This window comes from Amblyomma maculatum, chromosome 2, assembly GCF_055883805.1.
Source record: "Amblyomma maculatum isolate TAMU_Amacu chromosome 2, ASM5588380v1, whole genome shotgun sequence".
In the NCBI taxonomy this organism is placed as follows: domain Eukaryota; kingdom Metazoa; phylum Arthropoda; class Arachnida; order Ixodida; family Ixodidae; genus Amblyomma; species Amblyomma maculatum.
Window position 1 is genome coordinate 84,700,268 of NC_139345.1, and position 13,820 is coordinate 84,714,087.

General features: G+C 42.8%; 1 protein-coding gene across 3 annotated transcripts in view; it reads right to left on the reverse strand.

The window, feature by feature from the left end:
• LOC146199178 (hemocytin-like) overlaps positions 1-13,820 on the reverse strand; it is a 111,324-nt gene that overhangs the window by 59,184 nt on the left and 38,320 nt on the right. For 2 of the 3 annotated variants that reach the window (XM_084594639.1, XM_084594640.1), the window contains 8 exons: positions 12,103-12,301; positions 10,851-10,922; positions 9,242-9,286; positions 7,773-7,829; positions 5,361-5,480; positions 5,208-5,279; positions 1,724-1,774; positions 47-91 (listed from right to left, as the gene is read on the reverse strand). In XM_084594639.1, the coding sequence (XP_084450765.1) occupies positions 47-91; positions 1,724-1,774; positions 5,208-5,279; positions 5,361-5,480; positions 7,773-7,829; positions 9,242-9,286; positions 10,851-10,922; positions 12,103-12,301 (661 nt within the window). The remainder of the gene's footprint in view (positions 1-46; positions 92-1,723; positions 1,775-5,207; positions 5,280-5,360; positions 5,481-7,772; positions 7,830-9,241; positions 9,287-10,850; positions 10,923-12,102; positions 12,302-13,820) is intronic. The other variant, XM_084594641.1, reaches the window with a different exon arrangement.

Sequence of the window (13,820 nt, forward strand, 5' to 3'; positions counted from 1 at the left end):
ACGAGCTGTATAACATATGACTTGATAAAAGCATGCACTGACTCACCGTCCCCGGTAACTGTCACAGTCGGTCCAAAACTCCTGGTTGTTCCTGCAATGTATATGCATTCAAGCCTGCACTCATAGTAATGAATTAGCTAAGCGATTGACAGATCAGTTTGTTTGTTTGTTTGTTTGTTTGTTTGTTTGTTTGTTTGTTTGTTTGTTTGTTTGTTTGTTTGTTTGTTTGTTTGTTTGTTTGTTTGTTTGTTTGTTTGTTTGTTTGTTTGTTCGTTTGTTTGTTTGTTTGTTTGTTTGTTTGTTTGTTTGTTTGTTTGTTTGTTTGCTTGCTTGCTTGCTTGTTTGCTTGCTTGTTTGCTTGTTTATTTGTTTATTTTTTTGTTTTCGTGGACCGGAGCAGCTGTCTATGAGCGCAGACTGAATATTGTTTCATCTACTGGAGCGTGCAAACATGAACACCAGAGCATGTTCAAAATCTGTCTTGAAATGTTGAGCTTTTAATTATCTCTGAACTAAGTGCATCCCCTCAACGAGCGTTTCGCAATGCAGAGTTTGTTTTATAATGCAGTGTGTCTTAAAGCTGTGCGTGCTGCGCAAAGAGGGTGTGCTGCTTTATGATACCAATATTTCAGCACTGTTGATTGCATTCGCATAAATATATAAAAAAAATGTGTATGCGCTGAGCAATGAGGGTGTGCTGCTTGATGATGGCAATATTTCAGTGCTGTTCATTGGTATTCCTATAATATTAAAAAAAATGTTTTTGTGTTTGACTGTGCCCACCTTGATATTGGGGCAAGAATTTTTAACACTTCTTTTTTTCCTATTGAGGGTTCAGTGTCAACGCGCCTTTACGCGGTAAGTACGCAGGGCAGGGCAACACACAAAGATATCTCACGCAAAAGGTGTATATTCTTTTACGTTCTTTTACATCTTGTGCTCCAAAGCAAGAAAGCATTTAGTTTATACAATACTTTATTGCATTGCACTTAAGGAGCTTTCCTGTTTCCTCCAAGAATATAACATGCCGATGTTAAGAATCGTGGCAAGTGCTTTTGGGAATGTTCTGTCTTCTGGAAAACGGTCATCTTTAAAGGCAGGGCGAGAGAAGAGAAACGTGAGGGAGACAGGGATAGTTGCTGCGTTTTATGGGTGTTTAATTCGCGTTCATACGTGACCTTCTCTGACACATAAATTTTCTTATTTTCCTTTCTTTAGGAATTTACCTCTATTGGCATTTACAATGTATGCGAGGCCATGTTCAAACAATCATCCTCATCCTCTTGTAGCGTTACTGTCACCGATGGGCGCGAAAGAAATCAACTTCTGACATTTTTCGGTGAGCTATTTCCTTCTGTTGACCAAACTCTCGCATTTCCAACCCTACTGTTTTCTTTTCTTTTTTTTTTTTCGTACATGCAGTTAGCCACTCTCTCATAAACGCGGAGCTCTGTTTGTAAGACACCGCTTGAAACGAGCTTTTGTTTTACTTAGTTCCACAAAGGACTGTTGCACATAAATTCTTCTACGCGAAAACCGGACCATTCTGGTGTTTCCTTGTTAACATGTTAGCATGTTATGTAAAGAGCGCTAAGGAAGTGCACAGTATAGGACACTGACTCATGTTTATATTCCTTGTGTTCGTTTTCTTGCGGAAAAGCAAACAAAAAGAGCCCTGTGAAGTGAAATGCTTAACATAATGTGTAGCGATGCGAGGATTTACCTGTTTCCGACGAGCCGGCCGTCGTGGATGCGTACCTCTGCGTGGGAGGAGCTGTACGGGTGGGAGAGTAAAATAATTATGCGAGGATCCCGAATGTGGCGCACTCTCTGTAAAAGTAAATTTTGCTGTCAATTGGTGACAACAAACCACTTAAGATGACTTGGTGACGACTGTGCAAGCTACTAAATATTCTGTATACGCCATTAAAAATCACCATGCGAGGTCACAACAAAACGGAAGTGTTAATCAATACATAGCGAGCGGCTTCCTAAACTACACAGCGATACGACGAAGATAAAGCATGTGAGAGAAGAGAACAGGAAACAAGTAACTGCAATACACATGCAATCAAACGAAAATTTAAAAATTGGTGGGACTGATTGGATTGAAATGGAAGAAACGCGATAACATTACTCTTTCAGTCTCCAATCTATTCTGATCCTGACTGTATTCCAAATTCTGATTGTTTTCCAGTTTTGATTCTAAATTTATTGAACTTTAATAATACCTGCTTCTTTCGCTTATGTTTTATTATGTCATCTTAACCATTTTCATTTTAGTTTAGTCGTTCTTAGTTATGCCTCTCACCCCTATTTGCTGCTAGTAAACAGCGTTATTTCCCTCTCTCCGTCTCTTATTTCCCTCTCTGTGTGTAGAACGACGTTTCGCACGCACAGCGCCACCAGACAGTTTTCGCCTTCACGGCACTTCTTGCGCTATCGCATTAAAAAAAAAAAAAAAAAAAGAACTTCACCCGATTTAGCTTAGTTGCCCAAATGCAAAGTATGTGCCCAAGCACTTCACGCTTCATTTCGCCTTCGATTCGAGACTATCGGGTTTCAAGGTTAAGCTTGAAGCAAAAACGGGTGAAAACGGTGAAGGTAACCTTAGTGACGAGCTTAGTGATAGTGCATTATGAAAGCATGGGGCCACTTAACGCACCTGAAGAGTTCAATGCAATACCGATCTGTTCTCTCTCCACTGCGCACTGACGGAAGTTGCTGACGACTACGACGACACGCAACGCGATTCACGAGAGAGTGGCAGTTAAACACGAGAGAATTATGCGGGGATAGCATGCTGATCTCACGTTCTCGTCTGTTCGCGAACTCTCGAGACGATCGGTTCGCGCCGCCAAGGATTCGAAACCCTGGCTTGACGCTGTGTTTCCGTGTTCATTTTCTCTGCGGGTTTAGCTGGCTTCAGGCAAGTGCACAAATAGCGTCTTGTCATCGGACTGATACCCCTGATGCTCAAGCTCTAATAACTATTTGTTTGCATAGATATAATCCGCACTTCAGTTCAGGCGTTCAGTCGTGTCCGACTCTTCGTGACCCTATGGACCATGTCACGCCACGCTTTCCGGTCTCTCACTATCTTCTTAACATCACATAACTTCATCTGCAGTGCCTCGAGGATGCCATCTAACCATCGCGTTCGCTGCCTACCCCTTCTCCGGCGACCCTCAACCTTTCCCAACATCAAATCTTTCTCCAGCGACTCCTCTCTTCTCATCAATGACCAAAGTAGCTGAACTTTAACTTTAGAATTTGACCCTCCAATGAGCAGTCAGGGTTTATGGTCGACAATATCGACTGATTTGATCTTCTGGCAGTCCAAGGAACTCTCAAGAGTCTTCGCCAGCACCACAATTCAAACGCGTCAATTCTTCGGCGGTCAGCCTTTTTCACAGTCCAACTCTCGCATCCATACATCACAACTGGAAAGACCATAGCACGAGTTATACGGATCTTGGTTGGCAGACTAATGTCTCTGCTCTTTACTAGGCGGTCAAGGCTAACCATTGCTCTCTTTCCCAGAAGCAGGCGTCTCCTAATTTCATGGCTGCAGTCTCCTTCCGAGGTAATCTTGGAGCCCAAGAACAGAAAATCTGTCACAGCTTCCACTTCTTGTCCATTGATGCTCCAGGACTTGATAGGGCAAGACGCCATGATCTTTGTCTTTTTAATGTTCAGTTTAAGCCCAAACTTCTCACTCTCTTCTTGTACGCGCATCAGAAGTCTCTTGAGTTCCCCTTCACTTTCTGCCATTAAAGTGGTATCATCCGCATATCTAAGGTTGTTGATACGTTTTCGAGCAATCTTCACTCCAGCTGAAGACTCGTCCAGACCGGCCTTCCTCATGATGCACTCTGCATATAGGTTAAATAGACAGGGCGACAGTATGCAGCCTTGCCTCACCCCTTTCTCAATCGGAAACCAATCAGTAAGACCATGCCCAGTTCTGACTGTGGCCTCTTGCCCTTCATACAGGTTCCTGAGTAGACAGATGAGGTGAATTGGAACTCCCATCTCTTGGAGAGCTTGCCACAATCTGCTGTGATCTACGCAGTCAAACGCTTTCGCATAATCAATAAAGCAGAAGTAAATGGGTTTCTGGAACTCTCTTGCTTTTTCCATGATCCAGCGAAGGTTGGCAATTTCATCTCTAGTTCCTCTGCCCTTGCGAAACCCAGCTTGCACGTCCGGAAGCTCCCGATCCACATACTGCTGCAGCCTACCTTGGAGGATTTTCAACATCACCTTGCTAGCGTGCGAAATAAGCGCGATCGTGCGGTAGTTGGAACAATCTTTGGCACTGCCTTTCTTTGGAATGGGGATGTAAACTGACCTCCTCCAATCCTGTGGCCACTGCAGGGTTGTCCAAATCTTCTGACATAATGTATGCAGAGTGTTAACAGCGTCGTGGTTGATGTTTTGAAGCAACTCAGCTGGAATACCATCAATTCCGCTAGCTTTGTTCTTAGCAAGGCTGGCTAAGGCCCATTCAACTTCACTCTTCAGGATGCCCGGCTCGAGATCAGTAATCACAACTTTCTTATGTTGGGTTTGCACATCCGGGTCCTTCTTGTACAGTTCTTCTGTGTATTCCTGCCACCTCTTCTTTATCTCTGAGGCTTCAGTGAGGTCCTTGCCTCGTTTGTCCTTTATCACGCCCAGCTTGGCACAGAAGCTTCCTTTGATATCTTTGATTGTCTTATACAGAGCTCTTGTGTTCCTTAATTGGCTGTTGTCCTCAACTGCTTGGCACTGTACGTTCAGGAAGGCATTCTTATCTCTCCTTGCTATTTTCTGAAAATCCGCATTGAGAACCTTGTATCTTTCTCTTTCCCCCATAACTTTTGCCATCCTCCTTTCCTCAGCTATTTGCAAAGCCTCTTCAGATAACCAGTTTGCTTTTTTGCATTTCTTTTGCTTTGGAACTACCTTAGTAGCAACTTCTTGTGTTATATCACGAACATCAGTCTACATCTCTTCGGGCTCTTTGTCTTCTAGATCTAATTCTTGAAATCGATTCCTCACTTCCACAGATATCATCCGCACTTAGAGGCGCATTATCGCTGGGGACAGCACTATGTATCTTTCAATCTTTCTGATGATTCATTTGTATATTTCGTTGTATTGTTAAGCTGGCTAGTCGCACAGAATTTACGCGCTCTGCGGGATGAATGCACTGGGCTCACCAGTCGACGCCATCTCCCTAGTTGGTAGGGTCTGCTCACCACGTGGTTCTTCCTTCGTTTCTTCAGTTTGGACTGCGTTAAAAAATAATTTCTACTGCGCTAGCATCACGACGGAAGCATTTACGCAACGATAGGAACCTATAGAAAACTCACCTGTTCTTGAGTGTGACGTTTCCTCAATAGACGACGGCGTGGTTGATTCCGCTTGTGCGGTGGTTGAAGCACTACCGCTTTCCTCAGTGCTGGCTGTATCCTGTGTTCCCGTTCTGGAGCCTTTTGACGATAAGAAGGTGAATCTCGGTAAATACATCGTCTGCATTGACATGTCTTAAACGGGACACTGGCGGCACTTTTAAGTTATCCGTATCGATACAGTACCGCGTTCTAATCATGAAGAGGTCATTGCAATCGAAAACAGATCCTTCGTAATACATAAAAGACCACAAGACTAAATACATGCATCGCTATTTCCAGACAATTTCATAGTGAGATGTTTCATCATGGATCTCAGAGGCTATGCTTAACCATCATTGACTTAAAAGCGGTGGCAACCAGTCCTTTTTAGTAAGGACATCGCGATATTGGTTCAGCTAGTGGTAATAGTTCTCAATGTAGCTTTCTCGGCGCGCTGGACGCCACTCTTTCTGCCGGACAAGCACGAAAATAGCCAGAAAGAATTAGCGAATTAAGCAAGTGTTACTATAAAAACAACAATTTAGTGGAGGTTTTCCTCAGTCTCTATTTAACTGGCAAGTAGGTACGGTACATTTTTCTTTGCATTTAGTGGCGAAAAGATAGGGTGCGTTAACAATTTGCATGATCAGTATGCATGATTACACGTGCAGTGGGGCGTGAAGGCGAGCGTAAAAGTGGCGTTCTTAAACTTTTTTTTTTTCCCTCGAGTAACTATCGGTAACTTTAGCATGAAAAAAGACAGTAATTATTTCTAAAGAGGCTCTCTTTAAAAGCCATATAAATTAATATCTCCAGATAGTTAAAATTCGGGCGTAAGTTAAAATTTGTGTAAATCACACAATGGTTCCAACTTACTCACTCAACATTGCTCTTGAGCGCCTGGCAAAATACAGCTTTTATTGTAGCATGAATGTTTGCAAAAATTCAAACGTGAGACGCATTTCCCTCTTTTTCACTTCTTCTTCGTATATTACGCCCAACGCCGCTTTTTCATTGATAATATTCTGAAAATCAGTTGTCACCATCCTGCTTCAAAACAGGCATAATATTTGCTGGTACACAAGAAATACAAGCAACCGGACTCCGCCATCATCAGCAACCGTTGTTACGTTCACTGGTCGTAAAACGAAGACCCCTCGCATATATCTCAGTCTATTCCTGCCACGCGCCAGCCGCAGCTATGCTGAGCCGGAAATTATCAGCTGCCCGCCTGACTCCCTGCCGATACCATATGCGTTTTCTTCCCTGGGAATATCACGTCACCAAAAAAAGTAAAATATAAAATCCCCAAAACGTCCTAAAAAACTGATGCCAGCAAATTATGATACGGAGCACACTACCAGTTACATCTTCTTAATTACATGGGAGAAAGCATTGCGCCGGAATATAAAAGTTCCCGCTAACAAAATATTAGAGGGTCCGACAAGTCACGAGAATTCACTCTCAAATTATGGCGAGAATGAAAATATTTCTATTTTTATGACTGAATTCAAGCACTGCATTATCAATCAAACAAGGATTGCTTTTCACGGCGAACAATCGTGAACCAGACTTAACCTCTGTCAAATACGCTGTGTGATTTGTAACAACAATAATAAAAAAAAAAAAAAACGCCTCCTACTTCTTTGCATATGCCTGCATCCTTGTTAACTTCTATATTTTGTATTGTGAAAGCTTGAGGTAAAAATCAGTCCTCTTTTTGCAGCTGGGAACAGCAAGGAGAAGGGCACCTTTAAACAATAATCGCGCAAAAGTAGTGCAGTCCTCTTTTTGCAGCTGGGAACAGCAAGGAGAAGGGCACCTTTAAACAATAATCGCGCAAAAGTAGTGAAGGCCCGCTGTGCGTTGAAAAGATATACCATACACTCTCAATCTGGTTCCGCATAGGTTCCAGTTATAAGTGGGACTTTTAAAAATGTTCCGCTTATACGTGGAACATTTTTAAACTAGAACCTATGTGGAACCAGATTAGAAGTGTAGTAGCGGGGTTGCTTTCTTCAAAGTAGCACTCGCTTCTCAATTTTCATTTGAGAGAGCATACGCACTTCTCTCATCTATCAAAGTTTCAAGCGTCGGTGTGATTCTAGAGGCAATTCTAGAAGCAATTACGCCAGATTCTAGAGGCAATTAGTCAACAGGCGGATGCAATACTCTGTGTTCACCGCTGGAACCGATTCCAGTACTATAAAATCCTATTCCAAATTGCTTACGGCGTAACTAATTCAATCCATCTAAAATCAGAGAAGTAAGCAGTTTGTCTCTTAAATAGTTTATTTTCACTACAAGCCCTATCATCTCCTAACGAAACCCTCTAGCGCTGAGACAAACCGGTGCCTAATTAGTTTGAATCAACAAACGCGTTTGACGTACCTGTGAAATAGCCGCTCACTCTCGTCCACAACGATGTTGATGCAGTTTCTTCTTTCCCTGCGCCCAAAAGAGAAGTTGAAGCCTCACAGCGATGCGAATCTTTATACATGTGATGGTACTTCGAGCCAAAAAGCATGTTTACAAGGAAACGAAAAGTATAAGGGAAGCCATAGGTTGGAGCTCGGGGAAAAAATTGCAGAGTCAACTGTCCTCCTCGTCGTAAGTCAACTGACGTGAGCAAAAGTAAGACGCCCCTGTTAGCGAGTGACATAAGGGCGCCATCAGACGAATAACTCCTGCTGTCGATATCGATGCACTGAACCGGTCTGGACGCTGAGAGTTCATTGCCAAGTAGTGCTTGTATGCAAGTATACTGCATGGTGTGACACTCGCTGACAGGGTCGTCTTACTTTTACTCAAGCCAGTACATTCCGTGGTAACGATGTTGTCCCCTTTATTTCTGTGGTTTAAAAGAAAGCAGATGAAGAAAAGGAGGAAGAAAAAAGAAAATAAAAGTAAGATAAAGAAAACAACAAAAAGCATTATTTTGTTTATATTTAAACTGTCCGACAAATCTGAGCAAGAAATGAATTCCACACAGGATGCGCAAATCTCCGGTTTTACAATTGCATCGCCTTACATCAATGACATAGGCTGCGACGATAAGATCGTACGACGGAGAGGTCTACGCGCAGGTTTAGTTGCTAAGAAACGCACTTGAGAGCACTGCAATCACTGAGAATAACCTGGTAGCTAGCCGATATCCTTTTTTTCACTGCTTAAAGGGCAACGTCCGAGATTACTGCCAGCATAATTAGTCACTTAGCGCGGGGAAGCAGGACGAGGAAAGCAAGGTGCTCCTTTCATTTACAATCAGCGTATACCCACTGCTTGTCCGGTGCAAATGACCGACAACGAACAGAGCAGTTACTGAGATCACTATGACAGCGTCCCTCTCGATTAACCACGTCAAAAGCTAACTGGACTGGCCAAATTACCTAATTTATACTTTGCGAATTGGATGTTTCTGTCTTTTTTAAACACTACGATATTGTTTGATAGCTGTTATTAACAGATTAATCAAGAACATAAAATTAAACTCGCATCCCATCGGTGGCATGTAGCTGTTTTTCTTCTTTGTATTGATGTATCTCAATGATCACACTATTATTTCACAGTTATCAACAAGAAAAAAAAAAAACACTCCCCAAGATTTCCTTGGAGTTTGTGGTTGTTGGCTTCTTTCTTATACATATCAGAAAGTCTCTCTCACTTTCTTGGTGTTTGATGATTGACACAAACATATAGACATATGTAATTAATGGCAATAGTAAAAAGCATACTTTACGAAGTGCCTCTGCTGCGCTTAACCAGATTTCTAAAACCGACAAAGAACCCTATCACCTTGTGAGGTTATGTACACAAAGTTGCATGTACTCCAAACTACACATAAAGAAAGATGATAATACCTGTTGTAGATGCCGCTGTGGCTATGCGCTCTGGCTCGGTGTCCACTGCGTGACAAAAAAAAAAAAAAAAAAAAAAAAAAAAAACGCCGCCAAAGTGAATAAATGTCTTACAAGTCGCCTCTTCAGTCAAGAAAAAAGGCCGTAAAAAGAAATCAATTCTGAATTCAGTTAGGTGGTGCGTGCATCATTTTCTTCAATGTTCTGTTCGCGCTTCTCTCCCTATAGTGCAAATGCAGCGACAGATAAAAATATAAATCTCGTTCTGAGACCAGTGGCCACTGGTTGTCTTTTTACTGATCTACTGTACGGGCTGAAAACCTTGGCGATGCAACGCGGCTCCTCCGCGTGCACAGAGAAGTCTCATGTCACGTGTCAAATTGTCCTGGGCATTCACATGAAATACGTCGATTTGGGAACGACTTCCGAGAGGCTTTTGAAGTTGTGTCGAGTGCACATTTTTGTAACTTGTTATCTCGAGGTCCTGTCCACTTAATCAATTTTCCCCGTATCCTGTTTTCATATTTCAGTGTACTTGATCACCGAGTGATAGCGTGCCTAATTGAACAACACTGCAACGTAGCAAAAAACAAATACAAAGCTAACGGTTACGGCCGACAGCCTGGACTTCTAGTGACTACAGAATGACAAAATTATAAAGGTTGTTTGCACTGTAAAACGCTAAAACGCAGGAGGTGTTTGTTCTCCATTTTGTCTCCCTCGTGTAGTAATAATTGTCATCATTTTCCTGCAGGCTACTTTTTATCAAAAATTAAACATGGACTAATTTCTAGTCAAGAACGATATCTGAATTTAGCTATCTAAAGAGAAAAAGTAAATACATTGCCCGGGTGAAAATAAGTGCACGCAAAATTGAAAACGATTTTAGGCACAGTTAAAGAAAGTGCACATAGCTGTCGTTGTTACGTAGCGATCATACGTGTCGGTATAAAATGCCACTGTTGTCTCTGGAAGGTAGAAAAAACGGAAACTAATGGTTACGACCGACAGCCTGGACTCCTAGTCACCACAGAATGACAAAGTTGCTGAGCTTGCTTGCACCGTACACCGCTAAAAGGCAAGGTGTTTGTTCTCCTTTTCTCTCCCTCGTGCAGTAATAACTATATTTCCTACAGGCTATTATTTATAAAAAAAAATTAAACATGGTCTAAACTCTATTTAATGACGAATCTGCATTTAGTTATCAGAGAAGAAAGTTAAATACACTGCACAGGTGAAAATAAGTACACGCAAATTTGAAAACGGCTTTAGGCACAGTTAAAGACAGTGCACGGCCATCATTGTTACATAGTGAACATATACATGTGTCGGTACAGAATGCAACTAATTGACGGTGGTAGCGTCCGTCATTACTGCTTAAAACCAACCGTTTGATTCTCATTTCATGCATTCAATTCTCATCCGCGCCATTCCCCAGTTGATATACAGCTGGATAATGAAGGCGGTGCTTTTAATACTTATGGGCCGTTATGGGCGACGTGGCGGCTAGCTCATGCCCATATATAGCTATGCCCTCGCCTCCTGAAACGCGCTTATGGAAGTGACAGACGGCTTCACAGCACATCAGTCACTGACTTCAAAGCTTGCTCACCAGTTTCGGGCAATCTCGTGGATGATGTGGATGGTACGTAAGGGGTTTCTTTTCCTTCGCCGCCTGGCACAGCTGAAAATATTATTAACAAGGTGCTCATAAAATCATTGCAGCAATTACAACCGGAAAGAAGTCCACAGTGTTTGAAATGCTGTGAAAACCTGGCTAGAAGTTTATTATGGATGGCGGCGATCAAGTCGTTTAATCATTATGTAACAGATGAGTGTGCCCTACGCAGAGGCCTTCTCTGCGGATGAGCGCTGGGCAAAAGTTGCTAGGCTCGACGGCACAGACAATCACATCTTGCTTTGTTTCAATCACGCAAGTTTTTCGGCTAGAGAAAACATGTTTTTCACGCCGAAAAAGCTATTATGAGAATGCTAATAAACAAAAATATTTGATGTAACTAACGCTATACCAGCGTGTATAACTGCTACGGTTAGACAGTGTAGAATGAAGTTACTCGCGTACGGCATGAAACCGCATTTGCGTTTAAATGTGGGATGCATGTCTATTGTTAAAGGTAAATACACATAATCGCAGCGACGAGAACTCTGAATCTAAATGCGGCGAAAGAAAAAGGGAAAAGAGGGTGCAAGCAAGAAATAAATACGCCAAAACAAAAATCTTAAAGTTAGCTCCACACAAACAAGCTGCTTTTCAGAACTCTGAATCTAAATGCGGCGAAAGAAAAAGGGAAAAGAGGGTGCAAGCAAGAAATAAATACGCCAAAACAAAAATCTTAAAGTTAGCTCCACACAAACAAGCTGCTTTCGTGCAGCATAGATTAGGGCGGCATTTGGTTGCGCAGCCATTTTCTCTCGATTCTTGCGTTCCGTGGGCAAATATTCGAGGAGCGCAGGGCTGTGTTCTCCGGCCGATTCTTACTACACTCATCAGATCTTGTAAATAACTATTAACAGTAGCAAAACGGTGACAAAATTTCACGTGGTTTTTCTTCAACCCTCAAACGGTCGCCCTTTCTTCATATCCCCAACCAGCCCAATTCATATTCATAGATATCCAGTGGTCATGAATGATTTACACCCCACTCACCGTAAATAAATTTATCGGGTTGTTCACAAATACTTCGACAGCCTTCATGATATTCATCATTAAACAGTGGAAGCACCCAGCTGCCAACACGTGCTCGCAGACTTTGAGAGTGTTACGAGAGGGGCGAAAAAGTTTATGTATACCGCACCCAGCACATGGTCTTCTGGGCAAAGCAACTTGTTGCGTATAGGCTTACCTGGCCCCGGGCAAGCGCAGAAGAGTCGCACCTCGTAGTCTTCGCACTCGGTCACCTGAAACTTGTTGTAGCAGCGGAAGCCGACTCTCGTGTCGCACGACAGGGAACTTTGGCCACCCTGTGTCCAGTCTTCGCCGGTGGACTTGACGCGGCACTCGATCTTCTCCACGTTCGGAGGCGCGCATGTGCCGTATCGGTCCTGCGTGAGACCAGTCGAGCGTTTAGAAGAGGAATTAATACACTGGTAGCATAGTTACAACCCGCATCACGTGGACACTCCGCAGTACGCCTTTTGGTTAGATGTGATATCTCTTGAGGAGTAGGCAGCATTCAGCAAAGTACAATATTAAATAATATTAATTATTAGTAGTAGTGGTCATAATGGAGGTGATATTTCAACAATATTGGGATATCCACATCGCTCCTCGGTGATGTGGCCTTTTCGATGTTGCCTAGAAAACGAGAAAGAGAAATTCATGCAAGTTAATTCCGCATCAGCTAAGGAAATTTTCAACCATCGTCCGGGTGCAGAAACGGCGTGAATGATGATTAGTGCGAAGACCCCTTCTCCTGCAGTCATCTGCACTCGATGACGATGATAATAGCGGAGATTGCGATGATAATGATAAGGAGGTTGTATTAAGCCGGTGCAAGGCGCCATGGTCACATGATCATGGCGCCTGGTGATCACACGAGCTGAAGGAAAGATAAACCGTTCCCCATAACTGTACTTTTGTATTGCGGGGACAAGATGCGTAGCGACGAGTGCTCAAAGGACGAGTGCTCACTCACAGCTGAGAGTCTTTCAGAAAAAAAGAAAAAAAAAACTACCCTTTCCTGCAGACTCGTATGCGGAGCCTATGTATTATCAGGAGTATGAAATAACATAAAACGTTCGCAGATTCAGCTGAGTCAAGTAATATAGCTGACCACTGCCGACAATGTAGTAACGAAACCGTCGTTACATCAGGGATAAACTGTTCAGACATAAACCGACTTCACAAATAGACCAGGGAATAGTAAAAAAATGAAGATCATGCGTCAATCAGCTCTCTACGTTTCAACATGACCGTTAACTTGCAATCCGTTTTTCCAAGTAGCCCCGATATGCGTTTCGTTTGATTGTTTGATTGTTCACCCTTTTTTTTTTTTTGTATAGGTCACATTTGCTATGAATAAGCTTGAGTTGCGAGTCGGCGCTCGCGCGAGATTTCCTTACCTTTCGCCCCCATCTTTAGCGCTGTTGCCCCAGCAATGTACAGCGACCGGCTACTAGTGTACTAACTAATACTATTAGTGTGCTGGTACTAACTGTGCCCGTCTAGTTATTGCATGTTTTTATCACAATTGTTGCATGGGGATTATTCGATTCCATGTTTGTGTCCTCAAATGGGCTCTGGACGTTCACATGGTAAGACACATGTGTATTGCAAGGCGCTTGCGTTGGAGTAGCCCTCTACGCATGCACTTTCATCTCAGTTCCTGAGAAACGATCACTAGTCTTTCACTTAAAATGCATAAAACTATATACAGGAGAACTTCGAGGGACGCTGTCCCACGCAGGTCCGTATCTTCAACGGCCTGTTGTTTCATAACGGCAAACAAAATCGCAGCGCATAAGTGTATTTGTCTGTGTTTATATAACAGCATTTCAGTGTTTGGAATTGAGTCTGCCACCGAGATGAGACCAGTTTCATATTGGTACCTGTTATTTGCTG